At 35.1% G+C, this 20,576-nt stretch overlaps 3 protein-coding genes across 15 annotated transcripts; all 3 read left to right on the top strand.

The window, feature by feature from the left end:
- Positions 1–1,081: 1,081 nt before the first annotated feature.
- On the top strand, positions 1,082–4,193 carry LOC122299149 (probable serine/threonine-protein kinase At1g01540). The gene is made up of 7 exons (XM_043109155.1): positions 1,082–1,919; positions 2,488–2,592; positions 2,685–2,807; positions 2,900–3,070; positions 3,189–3,318; positions 3,416–3,625; positions 3,729–4,193. The coding sequence occupies exons 1-7, from the start codon at positions 1,354–1,356 to the stop codon at positions 3,810–3,812; spliced, it is 1,389 nt and encodes a 462-aa protein (XP_042965089.1). The 5' UTR covers positions 1,082–1,353; the 3' UTR covers positions 3,813–4,193.
- A 4,100-nt stretch (positions 4,194–8,293) lies between these two features.
- Positions 8,294–11,154, top strand: LOC122299110 (protein BPS1, chloroplastic-like). Of its 13 annotated transcripts, XR_006239595.1 has the most exons (6): positions 8,294–8,451; positions 8,612–8,653; positions 9,008–9,124; positions 9,249–10,357; positions 10,527–10,609; positions 10,697–11,154. XR_006239595.1 is itself a non-coding variant. In XM_043109070.1 (5 exons), exons 3-4 carry the CDS (start codon positions 9,060–9,062, stop codon positions 10,306–10,308), a joined length of 1,125 nt encoding a protein of 374 aa, XP_042965004.1. In that variant the 5' UTR covers positions 8,294–8,451; positions 8,612–8,653; positions 9,008–9,059; the 3' UTR covers positions 10,309–10,357; positions 10,697–11,154. The 13 variants fall into 13 exon arrangements, 12 of the variants coding, with proteins under 12 accessions (XP_042965004.1, XP_042965014.1, XP_042965024.1 ...); XM_043109070.1 differs by lacking the exon at positions 10,527–10,609; XM_043109080.1 differs by lacking the exon at positions 10,697–11,154 and having other exon boundaries at positions 10,527–10,695.
- Positions 11,155–13,871: 2,717 nt separating this feature from the next.
- Positions 13,872–16,104, top strand: LOC122299103. Its single transcript, XM_043109040.1, has 2 exons — positions 13,872–15,547; positions 15,627–16,104. Exons 1-2 carry the CDS (start codon positions 15,398–15,400, stop codon positions 15,957–15,959), a joined length of 483 nt encoding a protein of 160 aa, XP_042964974.1. The 5' UTR covers positions 13,872–15,397; the 3' UTR covers positions 15,960–16,104.
- Positions 16,105–20,576: the final 4,472 nt, after the last annotated feature.

Below are 20,576 nucleotides of genomic sequence, written 5' to 3'. Positions count from 1 at the left end.
TTTTATTAAATCAATTTTAAGAAATGAGTTAGACTCATGAATTTCTTCATAATATCAAAGCCTACTATAGGATGAATGGAGACTCACATTACTTATCTTGTAACAAAGACCAAGAAAAATACTGACCTGCATGTGAGAGAGGGTGTTAAGGAATAAATTCTACATTGTCTGTAGATAAAGTCTTGGACATGTTTATAAACAATGAGCAACACTCTCTTATTGAATTAATTTTATAAGATGAGTTAGGCCCATAAATTTCTTCAACAACAAAACTATAAGAATCTTCTTCACATTACATAAGCTGTAATGCTCTCCATCCATTTGTTTGGTAGGTTTTTAAGCCATTTATGCTTCTTTCTTGAACCAAAAACACCCTATTCCAACTTTGTCCTGACCCTGAGTATTCAGCAACATGACTTGCAATTTGCAACTTTTGCAAGTGACAAAAGCAGCAAGCATTTTCTGACCTACCTTCCCATCCGGATCAAAAGGTTACAAAGTCACATTATCACTTGCTACACATCCTCATCACCAAAAGTCTTTACATTTGGGACGGTGGGGGGCCTACCTGGGGCCTACCTGCAAGCAAGCCATCATCTGCAACAAGCAAGCATCTTTAGCCGTCTGATCTATGAAGGATGTATTGTATTGTATTTCTGCCCTGTCTGTATTATAACGGTCATCTTTTGATTGTACAAATACTATTATTTATTTATTCCCTTATTATGAATGGTAGAACCTTCAGAGAGCATTAACTTTGTTATCATTTCTTAAGAGAAAAGTTTTCATGAACTCTTCTATAAGTAACCTGCAGCACTGCTCATTTGAGGGATGTTCTAAAAAAGAAAAAACGCTTAATAAGTAAACTGCGAATCAATCACCTAATATAATATCATGAAATGATGAGAATTAAAATGATAAATAATATTTGAAATTCTTATCTTTTCGTACTTTTGTAGACGGAGGAGATGATCAACTTTGAGGAAAATCATGTAGGGTCTTGTTGTTGACTGATTATAATTATTAATTTCATAACTAATAAATAATCCTAAAAAAAAAATTATTACTAATATAACTTGAAAACTTGGCTCAAGGCCCTTGAGCTAAAAACTGCAGCAGCATCTTTACAGCTACTGCTACAGCAAAGGATACACACATCTCTCAATTCATAAAATACTATTTCTCCCACTACACCAATCTTCTGGTATTGTTTCCAAATCTTCTGGTATTGTTGTTGCCCGTGTTTGCCGGACGGTAAACCCAGTTCTCCAGGTTTTCTGGCGAGTCCAATGACACCTACCCTTTAATTCCTTTGTTTTTGTCTCTCTGTATATCAATACACGCAGTCAAACAATGTCGGTTTACGACGCCGCATTCGTGAACACGGAGCTGTCAAAGCCTACCTCAATCTTCGGCCTTCGCCTCTGGGTCGTCATTGGCATATTCATGGGCTCGCTCTTCGTGCTCGCCCTCTTCCTCCTCTCCCTCTGCATCACCTCTCGCCGTCACCGCCGCCCCCACAAGCATGCTAAACCCAACACCGCCGCGACTACTACCAGGCCTCCCATGTTCAAAGAAATCCTGGAAGTCTCGTCCCCCCAGGCTACTCCACCGGCAGATATCCAAATTGAGATCGGGAAGCTCGACCACCGCATGGTTGTGCTGTCGGATCGGTACTCGAGCGGGGAGAGCAAGGGGACGGCGACGGTCGAAACGGGGTCGTTCGGGAGCGGTAGCATGGTGGGGCCGGAGGTGTCGCACCTTGGGTGGGGCAGGTGGTACACTCTCAGAGAGCTGGAGGCCGCCACCAATGGGTTGTGCGAGGAGAATGTGATTGGCGAAGGGGGCTATGGGATTGTCTACTGTGGGGTCTTGCCAGATGGCACCAGAATCGCCGTCAAAAACCTCTTGAATAACAGGTACTCTACGCACTGTCTTATTCCACTAATATTGTTGTGTTAGACACCGTTTAGAACATTTTAATCTGAGTCTCATAATTTTCCTTTGAGATAAATTGCAAAGGAAAGATGGATGACTTCTCTCAACGGTGCCTGATGGAGTGATTGGATTTTGTGCGTATTTGACCATATATTCTTTTCTTCCTTTCTCTCGGCAACCAATCCAAGTTCCTTTCCGTTGGTCATGTTTATGTGCTAGTTCTTTGTTTTCTTGTCTTCTGGTTTATTTTATTTTCTTTTGTACAATATTGTTTCTTGACTGCGTGAAAAATGAGAATTCTGCTGCAAAGTAGCACGCTTTCGAGAGTGTCAATTTCCTTTTTAAGCCCTTGTGCCCCTGATTAAGCCTGAGTACGTGATGTTTTCAATGAGTAAAACTTAATCTTTTTCACCTCCTCTCCCCTTTCTTCAAACCGTTTCACTAATGGCTGCCATACTCAAGTGGACTCCATTATCTTTACCGACTCGGATTTTTCGGCTTTAATGTGTATATATAATGCATTAGCTCAATTAGCTAATTGATAAGCAGGGGTCAAGCTGAGAAAGAATTTAAAGTGGAGGTGGAAGTAATTGGGCGGGTGCGGCACAAGAATCTCGTCAGGTTGCTTGGATACTGTGTTGAGGGCGCATATAGGTATCAATAATGATCTTCCTATTTGAGCCAGGGGTTGTGGTTTCTGTAGTGTCTAGAGATGTAATAATGTGTGATCTGGTTTTGTTTCTCAGGATGCTTGTATATGAATATGTCGACAATGGAAATCTGGATCAATGGCTTCATGGTGATGTTGGTGCTGTCAGCCCCCTAACATGGGATAACCGTATGAACATCATATTGGGAACGGCAAAAGGGTGTGCTGATATTTTTATATTAGTTTTGCGTTAGTTTCTTTTTCCATCCAGTGCATGCAATTGAACACTAGTTGTGACTTTTGCTCTTGCAGATTGGCCTATCTTCACGAGGGTCTTGAACCAAAGGTTGTCCATCGAGATGTAAAATCTAGCAACATACTACTCGATCGTGAATGGAATGCTAAGGTTTCTGATTTTGGGCTTGCTAAGCTCCTGTGTTCCGAGAGGACTTACGTGACAACTCGTGTGATGGGAACATTTGGGTTAGTCCATTTGCTTTGGTTTAGTTATAGATGACCTTAAACCAATGTCATGCATTGATGCAGTCATTTGTTTTCTTCTTTAAGCTGGAAAAGCATCTCTCATCCTGTGTTTCTCTAGGTATGTTGCGCCTGAATATGCTTGCACTGGAATGTTGAATGAGAAGAGTGATGTTTACAGCTTTGGGATACTTATCATGGAAATAATTTCTGGGAGAAGCCCTGCTGATTATAGTAGACCAAAAGAAGAGGTTAAACTCAAATCTCAATTGGCTTATTTCTTTAAATCCTTCTTCTATAAAGTTCCCTTCGTTTGCTAACTAAAGGTAAGTACCTAAAAAATTGCAGGTGAATTTGATAGATTGGTTGAAAACCATGGTTGGAAACCGAAAATCTGAAGAAGTTGTTGATCCCAAGCTGCCTGAGATGCCCGCTTCAAAGGCACTTAAACGTGTTCTACTGGTTGCTCTTCGATGTGTTGATCCTGATGCGACGAAGAGGCCAAAAATGGGACATGTGATCCACATGCTTGAGGCAGATGACTTACTATTCCGGGATGTATGCATTATATTTTGTCCATTTTTTTCTGAAATGTTTTTCTTGAGGAATTTTATAACCCATCCAATTTCCAACTCCATCCATTTCTATGATTAATATGCAGGAACACCGGATTGGGAGAGATCCTTCCCACATGCATAATGATAATCATCCAGAAGACAAGGCTGTTTCAAAATTAGGCAATTGACAATTTGGTCAAGGGACTTCTGATACAAGTAAGGGGATAGTAGTAACTAGGAACCATCATCAGCCACAACTAGATGGTGAAGACACCATCACTCAGTTTAAGTTTCCCCTTAGTTTTTTATGCTTGTTTTATCCAATTATTAGTTCCCCAGTTTTTTGGTTGTCCCTTCAATTCCAAACAAACGATTATATGCGTGTATTTCATATTTAGTTTACATTGTTTTTTCCGCACTGCCTCAAATTGGGATGCAATTGTACAATTCAAATCATTCATTCATTCCTCACTTTGTAAAACAATAGCTGTTAGCATATTACATCAAATGTTTATTCATAGTTTTCACGTTACAAATTTTGTTATTTGTACGTCCAACTGTTAGTTAAATAGTCGTGTTCTCATGATTTCAATTACATGGCATGTTTGGGTTTCCATTTCACCATTGCTGCCAGCCCCGAACCAGATGGCTATGGGTGTTGGATCCAACTGGACCAGCTACTTTGATTGAAACCGTTAAATCACATCACATCACATCACTGCAAAACCAGGTGGTTCTGTGAATTGGACCCCTCAAGTTTCAACCAGTAATTCAGTCGAAACAACTTAAGAGTGTACGGTTTTTTATTCATGTGGTTTTTCTTGTTCCTGTTCGACCTGCAAGCTGGGCAGGCCAAGATCTAGACTGGAACTGAGGTCATGTGTTTTGGTTTAACATCACTGCCAGAAAATGCTCTTGCCTACTTAGGTCTGAATACTGGCATTTGGCAGTAGATCACCCTTTTTTTTGGGTTTTTGTCTCTTATTACTCCATACAATATTGAATAGTTTATGGTGTTAATGTTGCCAGCAGTATTCCTGAATACTAAAAAAAAAAAGGAACATAATTCTTTTCCTGCCTGCCTTTTTGTGTGCCGGCTTCTTTGGAAGTTAACAAATTTTAACAAACTGCATTATTCCTAGGATTTGGTCATTGACATCGATGTGAATTAGTGTGATTTGGATGGCGAGGTAAGATAAAATAGTTGAAAGTTAAATAAAATATTATTAGAATATTATTTTTTAATATTATTATTATTTTAAGATTTAAAACAGTTAAATTATTTATTATATTTTGTATAAAAAATTTAAAAAATTATAATAATGAGATGAGATAAAACATTTTTATTATCAAAACCGAGTACTTTTTGGTGTAGACAATAATTTTGATGCTTTATGGTGCAAATGTTTTATAAAAGGAAAAATCTAATATTTTCTTAAAGGTTTAATATTTATGAAGCAAGCTTGTGGAACGCTGTTCACAAGTTTGTGAATCTTTTTATTCAATTCTCTATTTCTTTTTTTTTTTTTTTTTCTTTTTTTGATTATTATTGGCTAGGCAGCTAATATCCGTTTGGGATTGAATGACCATGAATCCATGTGATGCTTTTAATGTACGCATGCCTGTCTTCTGGATGCAAATGTAGTCCAGCAATAATCCTTTTTCTTTCTGGCCGTACAACAATTGTCCACTTATTTTATTAACGATATATTTTATTAATATTTCTGGAACACCGACTAAATATTTTAATTACTTTTTTGTTCCTTTCTTTTAATATACCATATAGAACTTGAAAAAAGTTACTGTGCCGTTCCAATGTAACCCTCCATTTGATCGCTATTTTTTTTATTAAATGATTAAAAAAATGATTTTTAGCATATTGTTGTATATTTTTATTTCTTAAAAATATTTAAATATATTAAAAAATGTAAAAGTAAAAAGAATAAAAAAATAAAAATCTCAAAGTGTGCTAGTTGTAAGGAAGAGTGGCCTTACTCAGGCATAAGGCTTAGTTTGGATACATAAAAGATTTTATTTCATCTTATTATTATAATTTTTTTAAATTCTCACAAAAAATATAATAAATAATCAAACTTTTTAAATCTCAAAACAAAAATAATATTAAAAAAATAATATTTTATTTAATTTTTAACTTTCATAAAAAATTATCTCATTTCATCTCATTATCAAAACTACACCTAAGTGTCATATAGTATTTATTGAATATTTAACTATGAAAACATAATAAAATAGTAAAATATGTTTTATGTCTCTATATTCAATTTTCCTCTTCAAATATTTAACTAAATTAGATAGTTCAATTTTTAATAAAGATAGACATATTATGTGTGTGCTCCATAACATTTAAATGCCATTCACACAAGCTTTTTGAGACACGGAAAATGCTTTGGGACTTGAATTTGGGTCTCGAATGTGTTCTTTTTTTATTTAATGATTAAGAATTTTTTTTTTTAATAATGTTGTGAATTGTTTTTTTTTTAAATATCTAAGAATATAAAAAAATAATTAAAAAGAAATGAAACCATCTAATTCAGTCAATCAATTCAAGAATATCTTAATTCGTCATGTAAACTTCGAAACCTTAATTCGTAATTTGTCTTTCTATGCATTATAAGTTATAAATACTATAAAAGAGAAACGTTATTTGTAATTTTAAAGTGTGTAAATTTGAACACTCCCTTTAAAAAATAGTAGATAAATTCAAAATCTATATAAAAAAATTATTTTTTAATAATGGATCTTATTTTTTTTTAAATAAAATATATATAATTTATATATTTTATGACTGTATATAATATTATTTGTTACGAAAAGGTATTTCATTCTTAATTTGATTATCCGTACTTGAAAATATGTCAATGCCCTTGTGCATGAGAATTAAAAGAGGTTATGAAAACAAACACCCAATAGCAAAGGAAGCTTACTTTGAAGGAAAACAGTGCCTAGAAAGCAACGAAAATCTTCGAACACAAGTCGGACATGTAGGAGCGTATGTTTTCTTCTTGTGGGCCATCTTCACCGAAGAGTATAATTGAAGCCTGGGAAAAATAGCAAGCAACGGTCGGATTTTGCGGATCACGAGTGATTGATCGTGATTGGCCACCGTTTATATGGTCATTGCCGGCTTTAGTTTCTTTTGAAAGAAAAAGCCATTTTTTTTTAATTTTGTTATCAGCAGAAAAATCACTTTTACGGGGAGTTATTATTAAATTAATAAAATTATATATAATTGTAGAATGTATAAGTATTATGAGTCATTTAAAAAAAAAAGTAAGATTTGTTATTAAAAAATTAAATTTTTCATGTAGATTTTATATTTATTCATTTTTTTATAATGAATATATGATATTTATAAATTCACGACTGTAATTTTTTATTAAATAAATATTTATTTTTTTAAATTAATAAATTTATAAATAATATCACATCAATATAGTAAAATATAAATGTATAATATATTATATTTTATGTGAAAATGATCTCAATAACAACTTTCATCAAAACATCACTTGATAAACAAAAAAAAAATAATAATAATAATGACAATTTTCGCAAAACTTATAACAATTTCTTTTTCTTTTCATTACATTTTAATTCATTATTATTTGATTATTTATTAACTCTTGATCATGAAATTATAGAAACAATCATGACTCAAAAATGTCCTATTCAGATTGAATTCAAATTGTCCCTTTTTTGTAACAAAATATTGTTATATTCATAAAAGAATTATATAAAAATAATAATACAAATCAACATGATTTTATCTAATCTATTAAATCTATTTTATAATAAAAATATATTTACAATCTGATAAATCATACCAAACTATGTCAATTTATATAATTACTTTTATGTAATCTTCTTTATAATATAAATTTAAATCATCATTTTTCTCTTCGACCAAATAAAGAAAATAATTTCATTTTCTTTCCTTCAATTTTCTACCACTCCTGCTATACACAATAATGAAAAAATTATCTTATTTTTCGTCCAAAAAGATGAAAATAATCTAAATTATAAAAGAATTAAACAAAAACAATCACGCATTAACGTAACTTGAAATAGATCGTCAAATTATAAAATTATTTTTATTATAAAATATATCTAACGAATAATATAAAGTCACATCAATTTGTAGTATTATTTTTATGCAATTTATTTATAAATATAGCAATACTCTTTCTTTCTAAATTGGGTTTGGTAAAATGATTTGTATAAGTTTTACATTTTAAAAAAAAAATGAAATAAATATAACATCATATAAAAAAATTAATTTTTTAATGATAACTCTTTTTTTTTTTTTAAACAAGCACAATATTTACACAATCATATATCTATATTACTCTAAAATAAGGAAAATAGAAGTTTTTCCTTGCTTGATCAAACACGTGTTCGATCAGATTTCGCTTAGGACAAGTGTCGCCGTTTAGAAGTGTCCAGTTTGTACAGAAGCTACACCAGAGCGAGGCCCAGCAAGACGAAGACTTTTCTCACCAAAACAATGTCGTCTGCACCTTTTCTTTTTTGTAAATTAATAATAAAAATAATATTGATTAAGAAAAATAAAAATAAAAATAAAATAATAAATAATGTATCCGTTAGTCCCAGACGCCCCAGTGAACTACTCACACGTGTCGCTGCACGTCTCACCTCCCACTATATCCCGTGGGTTATCCTATCACTACCTCGGTATCTATCTTCAAAACAAGAACAAACCTACCCCAATCACACCCGGAAAATTCAAGGAAATATCGTCGCAGACTCTGAAACTCTCTTCCGAATAGATCAGATCCAAAACATCTGGTACGTTTTCCTCTCTTCCTTTCTTTCTTTTTGTTCCCAATCTCGGAAAAATTTGCAATTAAAGCAGATGGTGATTTGTTTTGGGGCAAAATTATATAGGGTTTGGATTCTGTAAATTTTGATCAGATTCCTAACGATCGGAGGTTTATTTTGGGTTCAGATTGGTCTAATCAAGGTTCTTGTTCAAAGATCCGACTGTTAGGTGAGATATTGTGTATGCCTTTATCTATTTGTGTGTATTTTTTTTTCCGGCCTATTTTTATGTTTTATGTTTTATGTTTAGGTGGTCTGTGAGAGTTGTTTTTTATGGTGTTTGGGGGGGGGGGGGGGGGGGAGTTATTTTGCGAGATGCGGACTTGGGTTTTTCTTGCAAAGGTGCGAGGGGATTATTGCTTTAGGTTTTATTTGGCCGTATTTTTGTTGCTACTGGAATGCAGGAAAAGTACAAGGACAACAATTTGTATATTTTTTTTTTCCCTGCTATTTAGATGTTTTCTCGCTATTGGGTGGTTGATGATGAAAATCTCAACTCAACGAAGCATACTGATTCTATTAGGTCACTTGGAATGGAATTCATTTAATAATGATCCAAATAATTCGGTTTTTTCATGGACGGTTCATGTGAAAAGATCTTCGCTGAAGTGATAGTTTTTCCTGGAGGTTGCCTCATGGGGTTAGTTATATGGCATGCATATATTGTGAATTGTATGATACATTTTCATATGCCTTTAGTTCTAACATCGTCTATGAAACTGTGCATATGGTTTTTCTGAGGATTTTCTCTGTTGTCATATCAGCAGTAAAATCATCGGCATGAGTCGTCCACATGAACCACACCAGCCCTTCTTCCCTTTTGGGAATCCTTTCCGAATGTTATCATCATCGCATCTGTCTCGAAAGCTTCTTATACTATCAAAGACTTTTGAGGAAACCTTGGCAGAGAGGCTGAGAAGGCTTAATCCCAAAGACAAGGGTGAAATTCTCAGCTTTTCATGGATGAAATTAGCAATGGAGTCACTTTGTGAAACACATAACGACATAAAAACCCTCATAACAGATCTTGAGCTCCCTGTGTGTGACTGGGATGAGAAATGGTTAGATTTGTACTTGGACGTCAGTGTGAATTTACTTGATGTATGCATTGCTTTTAGCTCTGAGCTCTCACGGTTGAACCAGGGAAATCTCTTGCTTCAGTGTTTGCTACACAATTTCGAATCCAACTCCTCAAAGCTGTTTATCCGGGCCCGATCTTCACTTGATGGCTGGCGACAGCATGTCAATTCAAAGAACCCTAGAGTTGAAAACTGTTGCACCATTTTGGACAAGCTTGTGAAGTCACTGGATCTTCCCAAGGTTAAGAACTCAGCCAAAGGTAAGGTTTTAATGAGTGCTCTGTATGGAGTTAAGGTGGAGACAATATTTGTCTGTAGCGTCTTTGCTGCAGCTTTCTCTGGTTCTGGTAAAAAGTTGCTAGATTTAGATGTTGCTGACAAATTTATATGGGCACGCGCATTTACTAGCCTGCAGACTAGTGTGAACGGGGAAATTAGAAATATATTGTCCAGTGGACGATTTCCAGTTTTGAAAGAACTTGAAGCAGTTGATACAAGTGTTAAGAAATTGTATCCCACGATCCAAGATGGTGTCAACCCTGTTGAAGAGGAAGCATTCCAGAATTCTGTTTCAGATTTGGGAAGGAGAGCCGAGAAACTTTCACAAGGACTAGATCTTCTTACTAAGGAAGTGGATAGCTTTTTCCAGTTAGTTTTAACTGGGCGTGATGCTCTGCTTTCTAATCTAAGAACAAGTACGGATTCTGATGGAAGGCTTGAGGGAAACGGAATAGAACGAGTTTGAAGTTGATTATGTTGGAACTGAACTCAATCCAAAGTACAGATGGGTCTGGGTATGTGGTTTTCTGTTTTCATATCTATCATAGTGTACCATGTTGCGCTGCTTATCATATCCAGTATAGTATGAGTGTCAAGGAATGTTGTGTCTCTGTTCTACTGGAATGCATCTGTATAAATTACAGTGTAATGTCATTAATATATGAAAGAATTTGGTGTTTGCAGAATAGTTTGTCAATTCAAACTTGATCAGGAATCACAGGAAGTTGTCGATGACTCGATATGATCCCCTGCAAAATACTAACACTGTTAGGATTTGTGCTCTTGACATTTCTCGGACCATTACAGATATCTTGTATATTAATTTTCTGATCAGACTCTTTTTATCTTTCTAGATCCTGTAGTTATCATATGGAGGATGATGGGTGAGGAGTTCCTTCTTCCTGAATCTCTCTGGGTCATCATCAACTTGCCCAGTTTTGGGTGGAATTGACGGGACCCTGATCCAATCTACCACTTGAGGCCCCAGGCAAGAAGCAGCACAAGAAAATTGTGCTGTTGTATTTTTTGGTCTCTTGCTTTGTCACATAGAGCTCAAGGACTGAGGCTTATGGATTGTGAAATGGCTGGGGAGCAAATCTTTCAATGCACCCTGCACAAACCTTCACCGCAAAGCAACGCATGCCAAATAAATCTAACCTTCAAACCTTAGTGATCGAGCCTGGGCTGTATTACTCGCCCAAACTCTGCTTGATTTATGAAAAACTAAGTTGGAGTTTGGCAAGAAACTCGAGTTGTATTTGAGTACTCAAGTTGAACACGGCTCTACTAAAGATTTTTTTTTTTCTTTCTATTTTCTTGTTTTGAAAGAGGTAATAAATAAGTGAATATATAAATACTTAAATGGGATAATAAAGAAGTTGATCAATTTTCTTCAGTAAATGAATCGACCATGAATCGAGTTGCCTCCAATCTTCATTGTCAAGATCGGCTTTTGACCTTTACGCCCCAACCCACAAAAGTTAAATCATTCATTTCACATACAGACCTTCGGTTTTTTACTTCTTCTGGCTATTCCATATGGCGAGTTTCGGTTCTGCCAGGGAGTAATTTAAACTGGTGACCTAAGAGAGAGGAAGCATGCAGTTTGATATCCTAAGAGTTCTGCTATTTACAAGCCACTGTTTTTAAGTTTGTAAGTTTCTTTTTGTTAAATCTTTATAGAGAATCATACGCTAGAGTGCCATTGTTGTCAATCCAGGTGCTGTCTCTTGTATCTCTTTCTAATATCCATGTATTTGCTCAGACCTCTTGCCTTACTTCGTCTCTCTATAGCTTAGAGCTATCTCTGACCACCATTGAAGGAATTAGGTATGTTAGGTCTATGTCACTTCATGTTTTTCATCCATGAAAGAGAATGAATAATTGTCAAGGTTTCCTCCAGAGATTCCTTATTTTATTTTAAGCTCATTAACTTTTTTTAAAATTCGGTGCATGTTCTCAAAGTCATTGTCTCTATCTCTCCTCTATAACTATCAAAGTTTGGGACAGCACAATTAGAACTGTCTGAATTGTATCCATTAAACCAGTGCCAGATTTCATTCATACGCTTTTTCTACCTATTGCTGTTTGGGATTGAAATTGTTTGTGTTTTTGAAAGGGTTTTTTTTCTGCTTGTTAAGGAAATTTTAACCCAACTCACCCTGACAAATCGATGCAAAATCGATTGGTCTGTTTTGTGAGTTTTGGTAATGAATTGTTAAACCGACAAAAATGGGCTGAGACTGAAAAAACCCAATGACCAAAGAGATTACAACCCTAGTTTGCCTAAGACATTTGGTCCACCAACACCCCCACACTTATCCTAAATTGGAAATGTCGTCGTTTGCTCCACTACTGCAAACCATCTACAGCACCATGCACCACACCCATTGGTTTACAAGCCTCTTTCTATCAACTTTCAGAATAGTCTTTCTTTCGAGAAGCTGTCGGCTTGTTTTCCGATCTTTTTCTACCTTTTACTCATCTTTTCCTCTATTGTCGTCATCCCTTTACCGAAAGTTAAATGGTTGCCTCAGAGCATTCCAACCGATACGGCATACCCATATTGTCCCTATTTTTTTGAAAAAATTTTTAGGGATTTCATCAAAATATCTCTACATCCGAATCTCTGAAAAGTATTTAGGTTATGTACAGTGTTCATTCTAAAATTATTTTTTATCAATATTTTATTCTAATCTATACTTTTTATTATACTCATCTAATTAATCATCTACACTTTCTCTTATACTCATATTTGTTATAGTTTTAAATAATAATTTTAAAAATAATTTAAATAATTACAAAAATATAAAAAATAAATTTAAAAATATTATCGCATCCACAAAAAATAATTTAAGTTTTTGTTTAAAATATTTACTAGAGTAATAGTTCAAAATATAAGAAAAAATATTGAGTAGTTAAGTTTGTAAATAAAAGTGAGAAAAAAGTAATAAAGAAAGAATAAAAAAATATTATTTTAATAGAATAGAGAAAGTATAGGGAATAGGATGTTTGAAGTTTTTGAAAGATGAGTAAAATCTAAAAACAATTTTAGAGAATGTCATTTTTAACTAAATTATAGGAAATTTTATGGAGATTCCAATGTAAATACTCTCACATACTAAAATAGTTGACACAGCACTATGGTGGCTTTGCATTACCATATCAAAGCTCCAATGTTGCCACAAGTGAACCTGAAATCCACAAGTTAGGGTTGTGCATCTTGACTAGTTTTTTAGTTTTTTTATTTTTTATTTTATTTTTCCAATCTAAGACTCGGAAAATCAAGTGCATGTATCCGCTAAGGTAAAATATTTCTACCCCGTCCATATCCAGATGCAGACATGGTTATATAATGTGAATACTGGATTAATATCTAGTACCTATAATCAGGTCTCACATTAACAAAAATTACTTATAAATGAAATGACATTGTTTTGTATTTGTAACTCTCATTTTTAAAACGATTTTTTTGACAAATTTAAGTAACCGGTTACAACTTTGATAAACGAATACTCAGGTTTTTATAAATTGAAACCTGCCCTAGTTGAAAATTCGGATTCGCATTCGGGTTTTTACACTCCTATGCTCAACGACACATTGATCAACTGTCTTTTATATTTGAGAGATATATCTTTTGATTGGAAGTAGATGAACCAAAAGCTTTGAAACAATCTAATTTAGTACATCATTACTTGTAGTTGTAGCTTTCACCTACAGAAAATTTTTCTCAGAAGTGCTACACTACACACCTAATTTTATATTTTATTTTTTTCTCAACATGTGTGTGGTGTAGGGCTACTAAATAGAAGAACTTTATACTATAATATCAAACTTCCAAATTAGGCTTGCAACTGCTTTTGACGACAGTTCGCTTCTCGATTCAATTAAGAAACATAAACCAAACTAATTTATTAGCTTCATTTTTATTTTTTACTTTTATTTCTATTCAATTAATTTGTTATAAAGAGTTGTACGGTGTGAGTTCCTTTAAATTAATGCACAAAAACTCTTATTGCAGTCGCCTACCCTCAAGCGACGCGTAAACGACTGGTGAGTTGCTGACTTGGCAAAAAACAAAACGCAACGTTTTGCATTTCTTCCCTCTCCTCTATTTGTAATTCAAGCTAGGTCCCTCCCTCTCCTCAGTCCCAAATCACGCGAGCTTGCCCTTCCCTCTCCTCAATGAGTTTTGTCCCAACCCACTCGAGTCAGAGTTTCGTCAATCCCAAATCGCGCGACCAAGCCCCTTCCCTCTTCTCAATGAGTTTCATTTGCCTCTTGCATTTCACCTCCCTCTCCTCAAACACCGTTTCCCTTCCCCTATAGGTTTCCTTTTTGCCCCCCCTTGAAGTCACATCCCTCCCGCCCCCCTTAGTTTCCATTTCCCATCCTTCTTTACTCAGTTTCATGCATTCACCTTGAAACCCTAACCCTAACCCAGCCCCTTCCGAAACCCATCTCCTAATCTAGTCCCTTCCCCTTCATCCCGAAGCCCTAAACTTAAACCAGCCCCTTTCCATTCAGTCGCCGCTTTCGTGTCTAGGTGGAAGGCAAGCATTTCTTGAATTTTTTTTAAAATATGATTTTCATATTCCACCATGTATTGTGATGATCATGCTTATTGTGATGTTTAGTATTTTTGAGTTGCTTTTGATAGTCGTTTGAGTTGTTTATGAACTGGTCTACTATTTTCGAGTTGTGGTCTAGTATTTTTTAGTTGTTTATCATCTCATAGTCTATCTGAGTAAGTTTTTATATTTGAACAATAAAAGTTGAAATGCTTGTTTTATTTAGGATATTCTATATGAAGAAAATTGTGCTGATTGTAGTTAACCAACCTATCATTTTGCTCCTTTATGTAATTGTGCTGGATTTGGTGAGTATGGAGGCACATTTAGATTTTTAATATGCTTGCTCAAGGAAATTAAAAAAAAAAAAAAAATCTGTGTTTATAATCAATGTTTGCTTTTGTGTGGGAAGAATCATGAAACTATTTTTCCTGTTATCCTTTTTTATGTTTGTAATGCATTGGAACTCCTTTTATGTAATTTAATCCATTTATTCCTCTGGTTTGTTCATGCTATGAACTCGGTGTAAATACCATTTTTCAACATTCTACCACCAATTTTCAATATAACAAAAGTTATATTGTTGGGTTCCACTACGATTTGCAGGATCTGGTTTTCTGTGATACTAGACCCAAAGCAAAACTTCAAAATAATCTAATTTCAGTCTTGTTTGATAGGTTTATGTTTTATTAGCTTAGGTGAGATTTTGGGTATTCAGGTGAGGTGTTATGGTTCTTTTCTTCCTTTAATTCTATGATATTGCAAACTTTTCATGTCGTGTAGCATTGATATATGCAAGCATTTTGGTCTCTTCTTGAGTTTTCACTCATTTGCATACTTGGGGGGGGGGGGGGGGGGGGGGAGCAAAATAAACGTCCTTGTTTGCATAGCATTTCATGCAGCAAACCTGTTATGTACTAAATCACCTTGTGATTCTGGTTCTTTGATAACCTAAATCACATTGTAATTTTGGTTCATTTTAGAATGTCATCATTATTATCTTATTCATTATTTGCTAAACGTATTATGGGTCAACCATTATGCTTCTGTACGGTTGAAGCCACACTTAGATACTCAACTAGGCCAAGAAATCAAGGACGACCCTTCTTTGGGTGTCGAAAGTACAACAAAGAGGTACTTTCATCACTTGTAATGTAGAAGGTTTACTACAATGGTTAATATTATGTACATCTAATAATTTCTTAATATGTAGGGATTACCATACTGTAAGTATTTCAAGTGGACGGACAGTAATGATGACATCGACCTAGAGCTTCAAAAAAGAAAAGATGATATTTTAATGAATGAGAAAGAGTTTGAAAAGATACTCGAAGTCAATGACATTGAGAAGAGGGAGATTAAGATCTGGAAGAGAGGGGATGAGATCGAGAAGAAGGAGCTTGAGCTCCATAAGAGAGGGGATGAGACTGAGGAGAGAGTGATGGTGCTATCCGTGCTAAATCCTCAGGTTCTGAAGAAAGAGTTGGCGTTTCTTGAGCAACAAGCTCAAATAACTCGTTCACACACACTACTCTGGATGTATTGAGCTTTTGTATTTGTTTTTTCATACTTTGTATCTAAATTTTAAAACTTACTTAGACTAGTTGTTTCATGTATGTTGGTGGTGTTGTTTCATGTATTATATTTTCTTTGAACATTTTGAGAGGAATGCCATGACCATTTTGGGAGTATTTTGATGCTTTTTTTAGGGGCGTGTGCCAGTCTGTTTAATTTTTGGGTAAAATTCCTCCCAAAATCCTTCCAAACTTATATGTTACAAGTTTTGGGTAAAAATCTCATTTTCCCAACTTATCTACAATTATAATAAAACTGCATCACTTCTCAAACATTGGAAAAGAAAAGAAGTGTTTGCTTTAACAGATATATCAATGTCAAATGCCAAATTCCCTCCCCGTGCGCCAGCAATATAAACCTAATTTAGTACAAACCAATTGTTATTGTTTTAGAACTATTTATTGCCTAAAAGCTCAAACACACATACATCCAATGCTAAACAGATATCTCAATGATAAATTACATGAAATACACCAAAAATAATAATAACCTCCTTCTTCTATCCACATACATTAATAACCTGTTATATTTCCATAAATAATATGAAATATACAAAAAAATAATAATAACCTCCTCCTTCTATCCACATACATTAATAACCTGTTTAATTTCTATAAATTACATGAAATACACAAAAAAAAAAAAAAATGCACATAACCTCCTCCTTCTATCCACATACATACATAACTAGTTTAATTTCCATAAATTACATGAAATATACAAAAAAATGCACATAACCTATTCCTTCAAAAAATGCATATAACCTCCTCCTCCTATCCACATACATCCATAACCTGTTTAATTTCCATAAATTACATGAAATATACAAAAACTATTCCATAACCTCCTCCTCCTTCTATTCACGTACATAATTACATGAAATATACAAAAAATATTTCATAACCTCCTCCTTCTATCCACATACATAATTACATGAAATACACAAAATTTCTTCCAGAACCTTCTCCTTCTATCCACATATATAATTACATGAAATACACAAATATTTCCTCTAAAATGCAACCAAAAATTACAATGATTTTCAGGAAAATATCTTCTAACATTTTTGTCTATATCATTAAATACCAAAAAATCTAATCTGGCTCAACTATTAACCACATTATTGCTCCACTTGTGATCCATCACCACCCAGGGAGCTTTGGTTGTGTGCCATCCTCCAAAAAAAATTCTGATAGGATTAATATGCAAACATTAATATCATGTAAATATTACAATTAAATTGTGCAAAGTTTAGAAATCTTACATCTTGACTACCAATCATGGTTTCTTGGTGCTGGGTTCCACTACTGTCAAAAGCTGAGCCGTCTAGAACATGTATTTTATAAATAACAAAATTATTAAGACATATTAAAGGCAAGATTATTTACCATCTCAACTTTCCACATGAGTTTGATTGATCACAACACAAATATGTGGAAATCATGATGGAGACGAATTCATTGTTTGATTGATATATATTTATGATACCTGCACTTATCCAAGATTGGTGTCATATACTTCTCGTGAAGCCCCCAAATCCCACGTACGGATACGTAGAAATCGAGACGTCGGGATGATGACAACACGGATCACCATCCTATTGCCAAGTGCCAAGTGTATGTACATGCAACAAGTGTGCAAATAAAAACACGCAGCGGATAACAAAAGTCTTATAACTACGTACCAGAATTTTTCTTTGTTTAATACAAACCCGTTCAAAACATATATAATAAAATATCACAAGCCTCAAATATCGTTTCAAACCAAACTACAAGGCATAAACTCCAAATCAATACTCCGGCAGAGCCGCCTCCTCGGGCTCAGCCTCCTCCTCCTCCTCCTCGACCTCTGCATCAAAATCTACGATACCAAAATGGTGTCGCAGGTAAGTAAAAATCCAAACGTCACAAGATAAAAACATATTAAACTCAAACAATATGCATGAAAGAATGCCAAATGCACATAATTATAAAACCACATTTTTCCACGCAGGCCAAAAACCCATTTTGGCCCAAAAATATCATTTAAAACCAGTCATTGCCATTATCCCAAATAATGACCCAAAACAAGAAACCACAATTTTTCCAGAAAATGGATCACAAAATCTCAAACATAACCTCACCATTTTCTTAGAAAATGGCCCGTATCCAATATCCAAAAAAACTCGATCCAATTATTGCATGCACCATGATCTCCTCTAGGGATCATTCGCACACTCTGGCTCCTGTGCCACACCACAGGTAACAACTTCGCGTGTGACATTTAAACGAGTGATGCCCAGTTCTCGCGCCCAGCGCGTACCTGGACCAGGCCATCCTCTAGTCCCCGCCAGCCTAGAAACCACGGAGTCGACACGACAATGTTACCGTATCGTGCGATCCGGTCGTCGCCCAGCGACAACCCAGGGGATGTCACTCAGTATTATCTACTCCCGAGTGACCAGAGGAGCTCCACCGAGATAATACCCCATCTCGGCTTGGGGTTGTGATACACACGCACCCGAAATCCATTCACACAAATAAAGCTAGTTTTTCTCAATTTAAAATATGCACATGAATACACCATGCAATACACACCTCAAGATACAAATCATCCAACCAATCACAATATCAACAAAACCAAATAACTCCGTCCTCAATCCATCCGACCCCTGACTCCTCGGACTCAGTCCGGAATTAACCAACCAGTCAATGAATTTATTGTAAAAGCAATAATATATTTAAATCTAAAATAGAGTTTGAAAAATACTTATAGCGCTATAAGGTAATTTTTGAAGGATCACGACGTTGCAAATGGCGGAGAAAAAGCAACGTAACAGTGTAAAATACACTGTGGCCGTGGGTTGTAAAATACCCACTTTCGAACGGTGACAAACCAAGACTTGAAATTGATAGGGAATGCCCTAGAGATGTTTATGAAGCTAATGAAAGTGAGTTTTGGCCATGGGTGACGGTGGAAACGGCGGTGGAAGCGAAAAAAGGGCAAATCGGAGTTGCGCTCGTGGGAGCTGCTCCGGCAACGGATCGGGGCTAGAAATTGGTGGTTTAGGACGGCAATAGGTAGGTGATGAAGTGGTAAAAAGATGGTGGCCGGAGGTGGAGCGACGGTGGCAGAAATGCACAAAAACCGTGCGGCTTAGATTGGCTCTTGGCAGCAAATGACGACTCGAATGGAGGTGAGATTTGGTGGAGAGGTGCACCGGCCGGAGGGGGAAGTTTATGGGTGGGTGGTGTCGGCCACATCGCCGGAGAGCGGTGGTGCTAGGCGGCACAAGTTGGATGGTGATAGTGAGGAGAGAGAGAGGACGTGCAGCGCGCGGGGAAGAAAGAAGAAAGAAAAAGAAGAAAAAAGAAAAGAAGGAAAGGAAAAAGAAAAGGAAAAGAGAAAAAGAAAAAGAGAGAAAAAAAAAAAGATGAGGAAAAGAAATGAGGTCCAATCCTCACCTCCGGAGTCTAAAAATTGATTCGAAGAAGACAATTTTAAAAACTATGAAACGACTAAAATAAATTAAACAACACATCAAACTAAAATAAATCCAATTAAAATACAATAATTTAAAATAAAAGAACTAATATATTAATTAAATTAAAATACTCCTTCAGTGAAAATACACGTAAAAAACGAGGTATCACACTTCTGATAGCCCAAATAAATTCGTATGTGTGCCCATGACTACTATATCTCCTTCATCAAATAAATTCCTACGTGTGCCCATGGCTGCTGTATCTCCTTCATCTGGAAAATAATAAAGTAAAAAATAAAAATACTCATTTTTCTTAGTGAAACTTTATAAATCTAACACACATGAACATAAAAATAAATTTTAATTCTCCCAATGTTAAAACATGCACATGTTTGCATTTTCCTCCCACTTATGCTTCTTCTGTTTGGCTTTAACCTTTCGCATGTTTGTTTCCATTCTGGATGCTCTCCTCAGAGATGGGGTCTTCTTTTCCCTCTGACAATAAGTAGACTCTTGACTTATTGTGAACTACCAACTGCAGTTTTATCCAGTGACGTAAAACCAAGTTCCAAACCTGTTTGGGGTAAAGAGATGTTAAATAGGACATCATATAATTATAGAAATTGTAATTCCTCTTTAGTAGTTATAAAGAACTATTTAAGGAAATAGACAAAAAATTCATCGCCTTTGAACCTGTTTGGGTCAAAGATAAGGGGCGTTGGTTCTCACGATATAATTCAGTCATCTCGTGTATCGTCTTCTTTGTATCTTTAAATTGATCATTAGAATCCACCGCATAAGTTATCATCCCATAACACATATTCAACAGAGTTGAATATGTATTACCATTTGGCCTCTAATCCCCTATGTCATAGCTACTTCGAATTAACGTGTATCTCCTCTTGATGTCCTTCCTCCGTTGGTCTAAAATGTACAAGTTAGGTAATGATTTTAAACCGTTAAATTTGAATACGGCCAAAATATGCCTACATAGTATCCCCCTCATCTAAAGTAACCCACATGAACACTTTGTATTGTAGTCTTCCACATTAAAGTTCACTGAATATGTAACCAGTTTAGTGAATTCCTGAAGACGAACTTCATCTTCTACTAAATAACTATTCA

This window comes from Carya illinoinensis, chromosome 2 (assembly GCF_018687715.1).
Source record: "Carya illinoinensis cultivar Pawnee chromosome 2, C.illinoinensisPawnee_v1, whole genome shotgun sequence".
NCBI classification, from domain to species: domain Eukaryota; kingdom Viridiplantae; phylum Streptophyta; class Magnoliopsida; order Fagales; family Juglandaceae; genus Carya; species Carya illinoinensis.
This window is presented reverse-complemented; position numbering and strand designations above follow the sequence as displayed.